Raw genomic sequence first — 17,893 nt, 5'->3', positions numbered from 1 at the left:
ATGCCTAGGTCTGTTTAATTTCCTTAATTATAAAATTTCTAGCACTATTTTTAAACGTTTACTCAAGCAATAATATATAAATTATCTCATGTATATGCTTGTTTAAAATCAGGGATTAAAAACGAATTCCAAGTAAAAACTGTATTTTTTCTTTACATTTCCAGAGAGCGAAACGAACTAAATTAAACATTACTTAATAAATTCAAGGCACTATAATTTCCTTATTCATTTGATACAACTATTATAGCTATACAATTTCTATATATAAAATAATATTATTTTGTCATATTCCTGAATTTATATATGAAAACTTCGTTTTGAAGTGCATTCGTTATGTTTGTATAAGGAAAGTCGCTAACCTAGCCGATTAAGTTGATTTAATATTCTTGATCATTTTTAGAAGAAGTTAAAAGTTAAGAAAAAAGGAATTAGCTTGTAATCTATATATATATTTAAGGCTATAGGCTAATCTTTTTCTTAACTTTTATTACACTGTAGATCGAAATAAAATAATTCTTGATCATATTTAACATCGGAGAATCACTGACATAATTTAGAGTACTTCGAAAACGAAACTATTTAAATCTGTATAAAGAAAAGACAAAATAAATCACAACAAGAACAATCTGTATTTTTCTTGTAATCAAGAACATTTCTTTTGACAAAATGACCTAATTAATGGCGAATGAAGTTTGACAGTGGACGCATCTCCACCGCATAGCCGCATATAATCGCTGCTGTCAGTCGCAAATATTAAACATGCGGGTCAGGAAGTGGGTCAAGTACAATATTTACTTCTTTTTTTTTTGCGGTCCGAGTTGCGGGCGGGTTAGTTGAAAACGTCGGTCGGGTTCGGGTTGTTTATACATTGACCCGCGCATCACTGAGAGGGACTAAAGCAACAGTTATGAATGGGGTTGCCATGGGAGGCATTAAATATGTGAAACACTGTTAAACTAGAAAAATTAATCACCTGCATTAACGTTAATTTTGACAGCACTAATTTAAACACATTATTTACAACAATAATAACATTTTATAATTACTTCCATTTGCTTTGAATACTGGAAAAAGACATTTTTTAGCAAGCTACACCCTCTTGTTATTTGTCCTTTTATCTGTTCCTAGAAGAGACTAATTAATCTCAATGTATAGGTTCAGAAATGGGACAATGAACTCCACAGCTTTACCAAAATGAACCCAGTGACCCTAAAGTTCCCTCATCTGACAACATCAATGAAGAAAACAATAAATCTGGGGGAGAGAGAAGGGGAGGGTGAGAGAGATTGAGGGAGAGAGAGATTGAGGATTGAGGGAGTGATGTGGAAGGGAAAACAGAATAAGGCAGAGGGACAGATAAAGAGCTATTAGGCACCTGTATGGGACAGACTGCGATTGAGGGAACGGTTGTTGTTGTCGTTCAGTGTACCCGGCTGCTGCTCCAAACGATTGGGAGAAACCATTTGCAATTCACTCACATCTGCTGCTGAATTTAACACTCCTTCTGGAACCTACAACACAATACCTCACATTATTTCTACACGAGTGGGCAAAATAATCACTCCCCAAACACCAAATGACAGCACAAACGGTCTTTGGCAGGTGAATCCACCAAACTGAGACAAAATCACTATGTGCATTCACACTTTTGTTAGTGAGAGATCAAGTCTGCTTATTTACATACACACACATTTAAATATATAATACGCAAGAAGTCATTTGTTATAGAATTTAAATAATAAAGCTTAATTTATACACAGTATTTTGTATACAAAACACATTTGAATTATTTTAGTTTCATGCACAATATGAGTCATTTCATCAATTCACTTGACATTGCCAAGTGCAGGGGGAAAAAAAAGTCATTTTGGACCCTGTATGCAGGTGGGTCAACCTGAAAGAAGAACATATGTCTATACGTTTACCTCTGAGCTGCCGGAAGAGGATGCATTGGCTCCTTTTGCACATAGTTTTGGCCTGGAAAAACAGAAAACAAGTAACATCATCTTGTTTGCTTTTCTTTTTTTATATTGTTAGAAAACTTTTATTTTAAATAAATGTTTTTTTTATTTAGTTAAATATGAAGGATAAACAATACAGAAACAAATAATAGCATCTTGTTTGCTTTTAATTACTGTTATTGGTCTTCAAGTGTTCCATTAAATGAATGTTTACTTCTCTCAGGTCAGTGACATTGAAATATCTGCTATAAAATCTGGAGTACACCAGTTTAATTTTGTAGCAGCTTGTTGAAGGATCTGAATCATGCTGTAAAATCTAATGCAATTGCATGACCTCTAGAAAGAACATGCCATTAATAAAGGAAACATCTTTTCATTTGCTGATGAAATTCAACCAGACAGTAATATTGGCTCAGTATATTACTCCAGAGGGAACAGTTGAAAATATTTTTGATAAACTTTGCCTGCTCAATATATACAAACAAATCCCACTCACTTATTTGCAAATGTGCCTTTAGTGCCTTTAGTCATAATCAAATATTACAAAATAATTGCATACATTAATTTTATACTTATTAAACTGTATTGTTAAATGCCAAAAACAAGACTAACTTCTGTGAAAAAACAAACAAATTCTGTTTGTAACAGGATTACAAAAAAATTAGTGGTGGGCATAGATTAATTTTTTAAATCTAGATTAATCTAGATTAAATCTTGAAATTAATCTAGATTAATCTAGATTAAATTGGCTAATTTGAATTCTGCTGAAGGCATTCAGAATATGTGTGCTACCCAAATAATGACTAAAATTAAGTCTTTGAGAACGGGTTTCTCAAGCCAGGTGGCGCATTAGACCAGGCGCTCATCTCCTGTTTCCAAAATGCATTACAAACTGCTTGACAATTGCATTTACAACACAATTAACTATACAAACTTGTGTAACCAAGTACTTCTGTGCAAAAGGCTGTACGACGTGCGCGTTCCCGTAAAATACACAGGTGCGCGGGTATGGATAGCCTATCTGCGTGCATAGTCTTCCAATAAACTGCGTTGTTTTTAGAAGCGTCAATTCAGTTGTTGCATATAGTTTAATGTCTTTATTTCGGGATTATCAAAGTAAATTATAACTCAAACTTGAGATTTTACTGGGGCACAGCAGATTTTCACTGGAGCACGTGCCCCAGTAAAAAGGGTCTAGCAACGCACGCACCTGCCCTGAAGCGGCTTCATAACTGCATCAATGTCAGCACGTCTCATTTGATGTGGTCATTTCACAGAAGTTGAAGACTTGTTCTCGCCCCCTACAGAGCAATTCAACTAGATATACGTCATCCGCGCTAAAATATCAAGGTGAAAGTCATCATATCTTGCGTAGTTTAGACCCAGCTCCCAACCCAACTTTGAGAATAGATTAACGGCGATATTTTTTTTATCGCGCGATATGAGTCTCACGTTAACGCAGCACGTTAACGCCGATAACGGCCCACCACTAAAAAAAATAAAATAAAATAAAAAATAAATAAAATGGCCCTCTTCCCACATGTTATTAAATATGTTTTCAATGTCAATGGATCACCTAATATACAGTTAAGGTCAATAGTTTACATACACCTAGCAGAATCTGCAAAATGTTAATTATTTTATCAAAATAAAAGGGATCATACAAAATGCATTTTTTTTTTATTTAATACTTACCTTTACATATAGACCGCAAGAGGTGAAGATGAATTTATATCCCACAAATTCTTTGGTTTTTAAGCATTTTTGTTTATTTGAACCCTTTCCTACAATGAATGCATGATTTTGAGATCCATCTTTTCACACTGAGGCCAACTGAGGGACTCATATGCAACTATTACAGAATGTTCAAATGCTCACTGATGCTTCAGAAGGAAAAAAGATGCATTAAGAGCCAGAGGTTAAACTTTTGAACAGAATGAAGATATGTACATTTTTCTCATGTTGCCTAAATATTAGATATTTTTCACTGAGTACTCCCCTTTAGAAGCTACAGAAGATAAATTTTCCAGAAGACAAAAAAAAAAAAAAAAAAAAAAAATGTACATAATAAATTTACCACAATCTTAAAATTCAAAAAGATTTCACCCCCCAGCTCTTAATGCATTGTGTTTCCTTCTGAAGCATCAGTGAGCATTTGAACCTTCTGCAATAGCCGCATTTGAATCCCTCAGTTGTCCTCAGTGTCGAAAGATGGATTGTAAAATCATACAGTCATTGTTGGAAAGGGTTCAAATACTCAAAAATGCTGAAAAACAAACAAAGAATTTGTGAGACCTGAAGGATTTTTCTGAAAAATAGCGGGCAGTTTAACTGTTCAGGACAAACAAGAAGACACTCACAAACAACTATTACTAAACCAAAAAAACAACAACTGTGTGGATCATTTAGGTAACAACATAATAATAAGAATCAAGTGTATGTAAACTTTTGAATGGGGTCATTTTTATAAATATATATAAACGTCTTATTCAGATCAGTACTAAATAAAAAAATAACATGCATTTTATATGTTCTCTCTTATTTTGGTAAAATAATTAACATTTTGCAGATTCTTCAAGGTGTATGTAAACTTTTGAATTCAACTGTATATGTTAATACCAGGTGTAAACAAAGCCAATGAAAGGCACTGGAAAAGATCACTTCCACACAGACAAATGGCTCAGTAACTCTGGGGCTCATAAATCAGTTCTGAGTGTCAAAAGTCACACTGTTATTCCCATTGGGAATAACAAAGAATGAATCTTACATGATAGATTCTTTGAAACGTCATGTTTGTGTTTAACCAAACAACTGAAACATCTTTGTGGACAATGGTCTCTCGTTCTCTCAATTCTACCCTTTCTCTCTGCTTCTTATATTTCTTCTACTTTCTTTTCTCTGTATTGTGTGACTGCACCTCGCTTTTGTGCGTTTAGTTTATTGCCAGGTGCGGCACCATGAAAATGCTCAGGTATGAATAGCGTTTTAACATCAAAGTGTTTCCGAAAAAGGGGAAGAAAGACTTGATTTAAGCTGCCAACAATGATGAAAAATACCTCCAGCTGTGTCAACAACAACTCACCTGACTCACATTATTACGGACATGGTACTGTGTAGGCAACAACTGACTAATTCTAAAGTGAACGAATGAGAGAATAACTGTGATACTGACAGGTAGTTATGGACTGAGAGTGAGGTTATGAAATGCTGCTACTACATGCACGGAAAAGAAGAAATTGTCATTATTTTTGTTTTCTTTGAGCACAAAAATTATTTTCATCTAACAAGTTTGAAACAACATGAGAGTGAGTAATTAATCTCAGAATTTTTTTTTGGGTGGAACTATCTCTTTAAGTCAGATATGTTTGCATGGTGACTGCGTGAGCTTTTTCTGTAATTCTAGATCAACTGCAAATACATCTCTCCACCTGTAGAAACCTCCTTACCTGAAAATCACACAGAGGGTGCCAGCTAGGGCCACAGCAAATACAATCGTTCCACTTACAGCACCAAGCAGTGCCCCAGTTCTGCTGTCCGAGGTCAATAATGATCTCTGCCGTTGGCTTGTGGCTCCCTGTGTTTGATTCTGATAATGGAAGAGAAGGGCGAAACCACGGCCCCAGTGGGTAGTGGTAATCAACTCCATAATGACCTCTACCATGTCATCATCAGATCCAAACACCAACTGGCTGCTAGAAGGACGTCTAGAGCCGCAGAATCGGGAGGAGAAGGTGATGAGATCAGATATGTAGAGGACATCATGGGGACAGGCATCAATCAAAGGTGGCTGGGTCTCAGGGCTCACAGCGTCATCCATTTCTATGGCTGTATGTGGGCTTGTGGAAATAAAGTCAGTGACTGCTCTTGATGCCTGAGCTGAAACTGAATTTCTGTTTTCAACTGGAAGAGACGCTTGAGGAGCCAAGGGGGAATCGGAAAGCATTTTGGCAGAATTGGAAACTTTGGTCATCTCTATTTTGGTGGACTGCTCCTGGATCACCACTTGCTTGACGTCCTCTCTGTGTGTAGACTGGGGTTCCTTTGGACTCCCGAGGCTTTTTGATACCAGCGAACCACTGTCATTCACTACCTCATCCACAACGGCAGCTGATGTGGTGGTAGGACTGTTGTGATTCTCAAAAACATCAAAATCAAACATCTCCATGATTAGCTGGTGACCAGCAGGTATGAAGAACTGCCACACACAGTGAGTTCCAGATGAATAGTTATATGGAAAGCCAGGTGACAGAATGAGGCCCTGCACATCCACAACATCCACCTTGGCACCACAATCAAAGTAAACCTAAAGACCAAAGACAAAAAAAAAACATCAGATGCATTTTCACTATCACTGCCCAGAACCAAAAAGTCACTGTATGATTTTAGATTAAAATATCCAAAAAACACTAGAACAGTGTAATATATTTTGCTTGTATACTTACATTATCCCAAATGTTTCGAAGAATGTTTAAATCCAGAGAAATAAGCAATTTTAACTAGTGTAATGGATAAAGTGTGACATTATACACCTTTTCATTTTTGTTATTATTTTGTAGAAAACATGGAAATCCCAAAGACACTTTAATATGTTATGCATTTTATTAGACAGGTGACAAACACACAGAGTCGCATTATAACAGAACTTTCAACACACTCAAATGTATGTAGTGTAGTAAAACAGTGCTGTTTTTTCCTATATACGCATGACCGGAAGAAGCGAAAGCAGTCGACTGTGGCACACTAAAAGCTCCTCTGCTTTCCAGCAGTGTGTCGCGCTCATCCTTCATTAGCAATCGCTCAAGCATCCTCACTTCGCTTCCACAACTTTCATCCCCACCATGCTTCATACCACAGTGACCTTAATAAGTCTTTAAAACATTAGCTCATCCTTGAACATGATTTCGGCCCGAGTCCCACCGGATTGCATCAGCTGTGGGGATGAAGACGACAACTCCCAAGATTCCACACTCAATCACGGCGTCATCAAACTATGTCTTTGTTTCGTTGTTTGTTTTGAATATGCCCCCTCTAGCAGCGAAAACTTACATACAAACAAGACTATGAGACGCAGTTGCTGACATGTTAAATGTGATATTTTTTAAGAACACTGGGACGCCTTAGCAGACTTTCAAGGGTGCCTTGAGATGACTTAAAAATGATATAAATAAGACAAAACAAGCTTTAAAAATAGCTGAATCACTAAAACCAACTATAAATCTAACATTTTAGATGTACCCCCTCAACAACTAGGTCTTGGAAAACCTGGATATACTGTATAAGGTAACCTAGTGCTGAAAAGTGTGATTACTAGACCTAGAAAAGTCATGTTAATTAATAAACCTAAAAAACCATGGGCATTTTATAATGGATATACATGAAGAGTCATATTCTGTAAATCAATTTGTTAAAAGTGTGGGAGCCCTGAAGAACATTCAGTTCCTAAAACTTATGGAATCATGAAATGTAATTATTTTAATTATAATTATTGTAATTACTTAGAGATTACTCCAAGTACTCAGAGATTAAAATAAGTCTTTAAATATTATTGTGGAAAACAGGGGGCCTTGGCTTAAAGCTGTACGACACAATGAAAAAAATGTGACCCTGGACCACAAAACCAGTCTTAAGTAGCACGGGTATATTTGTAGTAATAGCCAAAAATACATTGTATGGGTCAAAATTATCGATTTTTCTTTTATGCCAAAAATCATTAGCATATTAAGTAAAGATCATGTTCCATGAAGATATTTTGTAAATTTTCTACCATAAATACATAACTTGATTTTTGATTAGTAATATGCATTGCTAAGAACTTCATTTGGACAACTTTTAAGGCGATATTTAGAATTTTTTGCACCCTCAGATTGAAGGTTTTCAAATAGTTGTATATCAGACAAACATTGTACTATTTTAACAAACAATATATCAATGGAAAGCTTATTTACTCAGCTTTCAGATGACGTAAGAATCTCAATTACGACAAATTTACACTTATGACTGGTTTTGTGGTCCAGGGTCACAAATATAAAATAATCATGATATTATACCAGTTAGAAATTGTATGCACATTAAAGGGATAAATTAAAATTACACTATGATTTACTCACCCTCAAGCAATCCTAGGTGTTTATGACTTCCTTCTTTAAGATGAATACAGTCGGAGTTACATTTAAAAAATGTCCTAGCTCCTCCAAGCTTTATAATGGTGGTGAATGGGTGTTGAGATTTTCAAGTCCAATAAAGTGCATTCATCCTTCATAGAAAGTACCCCAGGGGGTTAATAAGGGGCTTTTGAAGTGAATGCATATTTGTAAGAGAAATATCCACATTTAAAACTATAAACTGTCCACTGTCGTATATGCATTCGATTCAACTACAATTTTGATATAATCCAAGATGATACTTGTTTTCCTTTGCTGTAAACAAAACATAGTTCTCACGAGACTATCATATTCTCACTGGAGCTTACGCTACACCTACGTCCTACATCATCCGCTGAAACACCAGTCTCTAGTGAACGCCTGTACAACAATTAGTGAAAGCTAGAGATTGTGGTTTATAAAGTTTTAAATATGGATATTTTTCTTACACAAATGTCTCGATTCACTTTAGAAGACCTTTGTTAACCCCCAGAACTATGTGGAGTGCTTTCTATGATGGATGGATGCACTTTATTGGATGCCCAATGCCCATTCACTGCCTTGGAAGAGCCAACTGTATTCATCTGAAAGTAGAATGGCTTGAGGGTAGAGTAAATCATGGGGTAATTTTCTTGTTTTTGGTGAACTATCACTTTAAATAGTGAAAATCACCTTCCCTGACACAATCTGCAACACTTTCATCTGGAGGTCAAAGAGTTGCATGACGCTTGAGTGAATGGGGGTTGACTTTATAGATAGCATGGTTAGCAAAGGAATGACAAAGATTGCAAACCATGGACATTTCTGCACCACTTGAATGTAGATTAGGATAAACATACTCAAAGAAATTTATAATACATCTAATAGCAGTGAAGGATCAGCAGACTGTTCAAGATAATTTTTCCCAGAACATGCGCTCCAGGGGTTAGCGCTATGGTCCTAAAACATCTTAATAGGCTGTGGTTGTTCTAGCATCAAAAGTTCAAGAGTATGGCACAAGTTCAACAAACCAACGGGAAAGTCTTTGGCCCTGCTCCGGTCCATTCGACGCAACATTAAACATAGGTAAACAATTTTGGCAGTCATAACTGGTCTGACGGTAAGTCACTAGATGCTGGAAAACGACGTAAAGCATTGCTCTAATGTGATCGTTTCAGAGCAATAACAACAGACAGCTGTGAAAGAAACCCACCGAGCAACAAAACTAAATGTTCTGTTCAGAAAATTAGCTTCGGTCTGCCTCTCCCAAACTGAACTATTCAACTCTTCCTCCTTCATCGGGTATCAAAGCTGGATATGCTGGCTGCTTTGCTAACCCCAGGGAGGTATTCCTTCAGACAAGCTGTTCGTAATGTCTCACAGGTGTGCAGGATGAGGGGACCTCGGTATAATTGGAGGCAGATGGGAATCGGGGCTAGACCACTCCAAACCAGACCTTGGCAGGGGCCTGTTTGTTTATTGGGCTTCCTGTTGGCACTGGTTCTGGACGGTGGGAGGGAATAAAAGAACTGCAAGACCTCAACAACACCAGACAGGTAACAAGCCTAGCCTCAAGTAACGGCATTATGCAGGACAGAAAGTGAAAATAAAGTCAAGATGAGATACAAATCAAGTCGGTTTAGTTTCTAAAGATACATTCCTAGTCTTATTAGTGAACAAGAAATGTTTGTCTCCGTAATCTCTAACCAAAACGACTTCACTTTTCAACTGATATCACAAGGGAAGGGAAAAACTTTTTTAATTCACCCCAAAATGAAAATTCTGTCATTAATTACTTATCCTCATGTTGTTCCAAACCCAGAATTTCGTTCATCTTGGGAACACAAAATAAAATTAAGAAAAAGCTTTCTGACCCTGCATAGACAGCAACGCAACCCTTGTTTAAGGCTCAGAAAGGTAGCAAAGATATTGTTAAAAAAGTTCATGTGACATCAGTGGTTCAACCGTAATATTATGAAGCTATGAGAATACATTTGTGTACAAAGAAAAGAAAAATAAGTACTTTATTTGAAGAATTTGTACTTTTAGCAAATTCTTCTCTTCCTTGTTTATGAAGACAGTGTGCGTCTTCTATGTCAGAACTCTGGCTCCTGTCAGCAGCTCTACATGCATCATGGTACTCTCATGAATGCACGGTGGATATTGCTAAATAAAGTTGTTATTTTGTTTTCTTTGTGCACAAAAAGCATTCTCGAAGCTTCATAACATTACAATTGAACCATGTCATATGCACCATTTTAATCAATGTCCTAACTGCCTTTCTGGGCCTTGAACGTGGTAGTACCGTTGCTGTCCATGTAGGGTCAGAAGAAAGCTTTCGGATTACATCTAAAATACCTTAATTTGTGTTCCGAAGATGAATGAAGAACGACATGAGGGTAAGTAACTAATTACAGAATTTTCATTTTTGGGTGAACTATTCTTTTAATGCTGGTTAATATAATAATAATATTATATTGTGTACTAAGACCGGTGGAAATGCAAAGCTGCGAGTTTCTAGGCTGATAAGATTAGGAACTACACTTCCATTCCGGCGTAATAGTCAAGGAAGTTTGCTGCCATAATATGGCCGAAGCAGGCGGAGTATTATCAGAAATGAGTTCCCAGCTAGTTTAGCATTTGCACATGTGCTGCGTGGTATTACTGCTCCTGCTTCAGCCTTATTACGGCAGCAAACTTCCTTGACTATTACGCTGGAATGGGAGTGTAGTTCCTAATCTTATCAGCCTAGAAAATTGAAGCTTTGCATTTCCACCGGTCTTAGTACACGATATAACTACAGAAGAGTCAAGTTTTAAATAGGACAAATATCGAAACTCGTTGGTCATTTCTCATTTTTGAACGTGATGCTATTGGTCTAATAGGATTCAATGATCTATGCTAAGCTATGCTAAAAGTGATATCGCCAGAACAGGAGAACGGCTGAATGGATTTCAAAACGGTAAAACTCAGCTTATTAACTCGGGGGGAGTTGGAGAATGAGCCTATTTCCAAAAAAAGTGGAGTGTTCCTTCAAGTATTTTAGTTAGCTCAATATGATTTTATAATTGTGATTCTTAATAAACTTTTTATTTGGTGTGTTAATTTTGAGGCCCTATATGGTTAAATCCCATTGATATGGGGGATCTCAATGAAGCTCCATGACCAAAATGTTAAATTCTACCCATTTTCACTGGTTGAAAACCAAATGTGGGTCACTTTGCCTACAGGTAATACTTATTGTATTTAAAGAATAATCTTCATCCATGATACATAAGGTAGTTAACATTTGAAGTGGACCAAAACCTTTCATCAAAGTTGTCCTAAAACCAAAACAATACCCGTTCTTGTCACAGGACTTTGATGAACTTCCACTTCAATTGTTGACTACTATATATTATTATATATTTTGATTTTCATCTTTATGTATTTGTACTCCAAACCACTTCCAAAAGTCATTCTTGTTGGTGGACAAAGCAAAATCAGTTCAAAAGTCATCTTGAAATAGGCCACAGTAAATAATCTCAACTTGACAAGGTCAAAGTAAGTTTCAGCTTCATAATGCCTTGTTTTTTCTGCGTATACTTCTACACTTGATTTACGCCCTGTGTTTTTCTTCATTCAGGCCATTTATCAAACAGAGATCTTAAGTCGTAGCCTCATGCTGTCCAGAGTTTTCATGTGCTACTACACTAATAATTGCATGCCTGACATTTGAGCCGGTCAAATGCCACTCACTGCTGGGATGTAAAGCAAGCCGATTTCAGGTTAGCACAACAGGAAAAGTTGAGCAATGCACATGAATATGAGAGACAGAGAACAAACTAAACTGGAACAAGAGGTGAAAAAAGGTTCAGGACAAGCATGTAGGGTTATTCCAAGCAGAAATGTAATTGATTAAGGTCCATGTTTCAATGAAATATGCTAAAGAGGTTTGTAATTCAGCCAAATCACTGCCATCAACATCTCCCCTTAGAAAACCATTTGGTTCAACACGACCACATCTAATTTCCAAATGACAACAAAAAAGAAAACATTGGCAGTGATTTGCAAGATTTTTGTAAGTACCTCCCTCTCTATCCAAACAAATGGAATTGGGTCATTACTGTGGCTCCACCATAATACTGGACTATCTGCTGGTTAGAGCAGTGTACCATGCATGGTAGACTTCACATGAATGGCGTCCAAAGTACCACAGTGCGGAGTAGGAAATGGGACATTCTTATAATGCCAAACATCCCAGCTCTGTTACATCATCGTCCCGCACTGGCATGGCGTAATTAGTAAAGTTTTCTTTTCTCCCACAGGGGACGTTGGAAGGTTTCGCTGTTTGGTTAGATAGCATTTTAATGAAACTAGGGTAATAAGTAGGAGGCATTTACATAAGGTCCCGCTGGTTATCGTGCCCCAGTTGTGCTACATCAAAAGAGAGCTGACGACCCCCTTCCTTCTCTGACAATCACTCACACAATACGCACTCGCATATAAAAATGACAGATCGCTCAAAGTCATTTACTAGCAAGTGAGTATAACAATATCACTTAACCTTTTTAATATCAATTTGACCCACAACACAAAATTGAGCTTTTCTCATTTAGGGTCTTGAACATGCCTGCAAAGTTTTGAAATGTGCATGTATGCAATCAAAATGTTTATTATTTATTATGATTATAATGATCATGTGTCACTTTGACCAAAAAAATAAAAATAAAAAATTAAGTCAGCTTCTCACGAATGCACACAAACAAAAAAAAGACATTTATAATATTCTTATTTTTTAACAAAGGAAAAGTATTTTTATTATTTGTTGTAATATGTGAAAAGTATTAAAGGATTACTTAACTTCCAGAATAAGAATGTCCTGATTTTACTCAATCCCATATCATCCAAGATGTTCATGTCTTTCTTTTTTGCAAAGAAATTAAGGGTTTTTGAGAAAACCATTCCATGATTTATCTCTGTATAGTGGATTTTTATGGTTTCCAACAGTTTGATCTTCCAAATTTCAGTTTCAATGCAGCTTCAATGGGCTCTACACTATCCCAGTTGAGGAATAAATGTCTCTATTTAGTAAAACGTTCTGTCATTTTCTTTTATATATATATATATATATATATATATATATATATATATACACACACACACACACACACACACACACACACACACACACACACACACACACACACACACACACACACACACACACACACACACACACACACACACACACACACACACACACACACACATTTATATACCTTTTAACTATAAATTAGACCTAGGACCACAAAACCAGTCAAAAGGGTCAATTTTATGTAATACTGTATGAGTTTATACATATCGGACAGCTGAATAAATAAGCTTTCCATTGATCTATGGTTTGTTAGGACAATATTTGGCCAAAATACAACTATTTGAAAATCTGTAATCTAAGTGTCCTGAAATTTTTGTATGCGTTTTTTTAGTATTCCTCAAAATTCGTCATGTGCAGAACATCAGGCTGGCTCTGAATTGTCAAAACACCTATCAAAATGATTGCTATGGATGCAAACCCCATCCGATTTTTTTTTATGACGGACCAAAGTTTCGAAAGGCAGTGTGTAAACGTGATTGACACAACGTGAGTTTGGATTTATTTTTTAATGTACAAAATTAACGACCTTAAGGGTGCAAAAAAAAAAAAATAAAAAAATAAAAATACTGAGAAAATAATTAAGTTAATAAGCAATGCATATTACTAATCAAAAATTAAGTTTTGGTATATTTATGGTAAGAAATTTACAAAATATCTTTATGGAACATAATCTTTACGGAATGATTTTTGCCATAAAATAAAAATCGATAATTTTGACCCAATGCAGCTTATTTTTGGCTATTGCTACAAATATACGCGTGCTACTTAAGACAGGTTTTGTGGTCCAGGGTCACAAATGCTCATGTTGCACTAGCTCTGCAATGCATGTCTTCACACAATGCGTGGTCACACTGGAAAAGTCATGTGCGGTTAGTTCTTCGTCTATGTACTTTGGTACAAAAGGTAGGGTATATCTCATTTTCTTCTCCAACTTCAAAATCGTCTGACATCATTGTTTTACTTTATTTTGTAAAGACTGTTTAACTTTCTTTGCATGTTCACTTTGTAAACATTGGGTCGAACTTCTGCCTACGTCACGTGTGCATGATTCTGCAATGTGTGAGGTCAAGCGAGTATTTTTCTTAGAAAATGACCAATCGTTTCGCTAGATTTGGAAGTTCAAACTGTTGGGAACAATTGAAGTCCACTATATGGAGAAAAATCCTAGAATGTTTGCCTCAAAAACGCAATTTCTTTTCGAATAAAGAAAGACATGAACATCTTGGAAGACATGGGGTGAGTAAATTATCAGGACATTTTATTCTGGAAGTGAACTCATATTTTAATGTTAAAGGTTTACTGTTTGTACAGATTTTTTAGTAAATTGTACTGAATCCAGTTACCATCTGCATACAATTCGACATTAACACAAGGGTTAAGGGGGCGTTCAGGAGAGAAGTAGCCCTCCACAATCAATTGAAATCACGTTCAGTTCTGAAACACCAACCTTTCATCTTCCAGTCAATTCGAAGAAGAATCCTACATTTTTGTTTTCTCATTGTAACAACCCTGTTTCACTCAAAAATACATCACATTGGATAGAAAAAGAAAAAAGAAAAAACAAAGAAAAAGTTCAACTTAAACCCAAGAAAAAGTGTAATGTGATCCTCTAACTTGCCACTTACCTTTATGCAATTTTTTAATAGCACAGCATGATTTAGTTAAGAGAATATAAAACACAAAGGTAACAATGGAAAACGAATATGGCAAGGGACCAGTACACAAGAAATGAGGACGCCATAAACCCTGTGGGCAGATTAGAAACACTATAAAGAGGCAGGTAGGTATATAATGATAATGATAGCATGTAGCCAACACACGTATCCGGAAAATGACAATACATAACAGCCATGGGGCTTTCCCCAAATGCCGATCTAATGTTACCGATCACAGTTTAATACTGTAAATGCGAAACAGTGCAAAGCAATATAAGCACATGCATGCAATTTTTATTTATTGGCATCTTTAATTTTTTCTGTTTAGCTGTATTCCATTTGAATTACAAAATCTATTCTGTCTGCTGATGCAATAGCAACTCTTGAACTGAAAAACAAGCCTCCTGCACTTTTAACACTAACAAACTGTAGCTGACTCACTGAATGAGTGTGAGGAAAACAGTGCCAGATAAACTCACAGCTGTCGCAGGGAACAGCAGATTTCGCAGTATGGGCTGCAATGTGAAAAACACCATGCTGAAACTTCCTTTTGTATTGATAGGTTACACACATCGATCTCTTCTTCCCTTGTAAACTGTAAACATATCACTTCACAACCTCCGTTCTTATTGTCATTCTTGCAAAAAATCATTTTCTGCTTGTTTCACCACCATTATCTGTACTTAACGGCATAGAATAGAAAAATGTGACTCATTATGAAACGTGAGAAGTCAATAAGCTGTTAAACAAAGTTCATATATAGTTCTTTTCCTGGTCTCTTCTGAACAGCAGTGTTTTCACAACAGAGGGTTCAGAGATAATATGAGCTGACAATATGACTACTGAAATTGTGCAAGCTGAGAGCTTAAGCCCATTTTGCCACACACACACACACTCAAATGCACAAACACCCCTGTGAGTCCCCCATAAACATGCTATGGGCCCCTGTAAGGGGGCTGGAAGAGGAGCACGGCTATTTATTGGTTGTGAAAAGTGAGACTGTTCCAGGCACTATCGAGCCCAGAGCACAGAGAGCCCGTGATGATGTGTTACAACCGGTTACATCAGTCATAGCTTGCCACTGGACACTGAGGCCAACAGGACCGGAATATGACAATATTCCACAATAATATTTTGAGGAAAAGAGCAGAGGAAGCTGCTGCACTTTGGACAGAAACAGATTTTCTTCAAACACAGAGAAATGTAACAATTAGTAATGTAAATTAAACTCCTGAATGAATACTAATAATCAATAAAAATGAAAAGCTGGACAAACAAGTGAGCAGTATTTCACTAAAAGCAAAGGAAACATACAGCTTAACTAAAACTGTATTACACAATATTTACACAATATTTATACTTTGTTAAAAATGTAATATAGTTACAAAGCGTACCTTTTAGAGAAAACAAAATAACCTAGAACAAATAATAAAACATCAATGAAATTAATGTAATTATTAATGTAATATAAAGTAACTAAAAAATTAAAAAGCATCAAATAATTTTTTAGCTGTTTTTAAACATTGAAAATTCTTTTTTAATGTAAATGTAATTAAATCAAGTAATTGTGACAAAAACTTAAGTATGGGTATATTTGTAGCTAGACAACAATCCATTGTATGGGTCTAAAATTATTAATTTTTTTTTTTTTTCCAAAAATCATTAGGATATTAAGTAAGGATCATGTTCCATTAAGATATTTTGGAAATGTCCTACTGTAAATATATCAAAAGTTCTTTTGATTAGTAATATGCATTGCTAAGGACTTCATTTGGACAACTTTAAATGTGATTTTTTTACAATATTTAGATTTTTTTGCACCCTCAGATTTCAGATAAAGATCAGCCAAATGTTGTCCTATCCTAACAAACCATACATCAATGGAAAGCTTATTCACCTTTTAGATTTAAGACAAACTTGTAAGACCTTTGTTCATCTTCAGAACACAAAATAAGATATTTTTTATGACATCTCAGAGCTTTCTGACCCTCCAAAGATTTCGGATTTAATCAAAAATGAACTATCCCTCTAACTAAAATGGTCCATTGGTGATAAACATGTAGCAGCAATATCTAATTTTTAATAGGACTTTTAAGTTATGCATTTTAATTAAACTATTTTAAAATAGTTATATATGGAGTACAATATAATACTTGTTCACAACTAGACCATAGCGGTCACTTAAATAATTCTACTGTATTTCTTATAATTACTCTCCACAAATCATTCAAAACTGTTACTCTGAAATCTCCAAATTCACACAGAATGTGGATTGCTGGTCAGGAAATGCATATTAGTGGTTTGCTCCCATTAAGACTGTTACAAGTTGCTTTCTCCATTCTCATTCAGCTGGGTGTAAGTCCCAGAATTGTGTGGGTGTGATACAGCATTATTGGTGGGGTTGAATAATTGAGAGAAATCACTCACAGAGCTGCAAGTGCTTTGCATAGATATGTGAGCACAAACACATGCATGCACGCAGGAATTTTCTGACCCACGCAGTGGTAACCACACTAATTCAAGAATGAGAGCAATTCATTGTCCCAAATATTGATGACTACTAGAGAAATGCTTGAAAATGCATGAAAATGCTTCAGATCAAATCTATGACAGGTATCTAAACCTATCTTACATAATATCATACTGTATAAGTTTTTTTTCTTTATCTGATTGTGAGGTCCATGCAGCAAATTCCAAACTTGATTTGCACAGTTCTGAAAATCAACTTAATTCAAGAGGACAAAGGGAGCATTTAGAGGGGCCAGATAATTGCAGAGCCGTTGAGGTGCACACACTCAGTAACTGAAGCTATGCACATCAACAATGCAATAAAGCCTTTGTTAGTGGCTCAGGATTCTCAGAATTCACAAAGGAAGAGAGTTATGACTTAATCTGAAAGGTCGTCACCTCAGAAATAGCCCTTGACCTTATGTGGCACAGTCAAAATGTACAAAAATAAATAAATAATATATATATATATATATATATTTTTTTGTGTGTGTGTGTGTGCCACAGAAGAAA

At 35.9% G+C, this 17,893-nt stretch overlaps 1 protein-coding gene across 1 annotated transcript in view; it reads right to left on the bottom strand.

Annotated features, from left to right (window-relative positions):
- Window positions 1–17,893, bottom strand: part of LOC141335566 (uncharacterized) — a 29,490-nt gene that overhangs the window by 9,065 nt on the left and 2,532 nt on the right. Inside the window, exons 2-4 of the mRNA XM_073841070.1 lie at window positions 5,408–6,264; window positions 1,926–1,977; window positions 1,376–1,511 (exon numbers count right to left, since the gene is read on the bottom strand). Of these exons, the coding sequence (XP_073697171.1) occupies window positions 1,376–1,511; window positions 1,926–1,977; window positions 5,408–6,264 (1,045 nt within the window). The remainder of the gene's footprint in view (window positions 1–1,375; window positions 1,512–1,925; window positions 1,978–5,407; window positions 6,265–17,893) is intronic.

This window comes from Garra rufa, chromosome 5, assembly GCF_049309525.1.
Source record: "Garra rufa chromosome 5, GarRuf1.0, whole genome shotgun sequence".
In the NCBI taxonomy this organism is placed as follows: Eukaryota; Metazoa; Chordata; class Actinopteri; order Cypriniformes; family Cyprinidae; genus Garra; species Garra rufa.
Note: the sequence above shows the minus strand (reverse complement) of the source record. Positions and strands in the feature narration are given on the sequence as shown.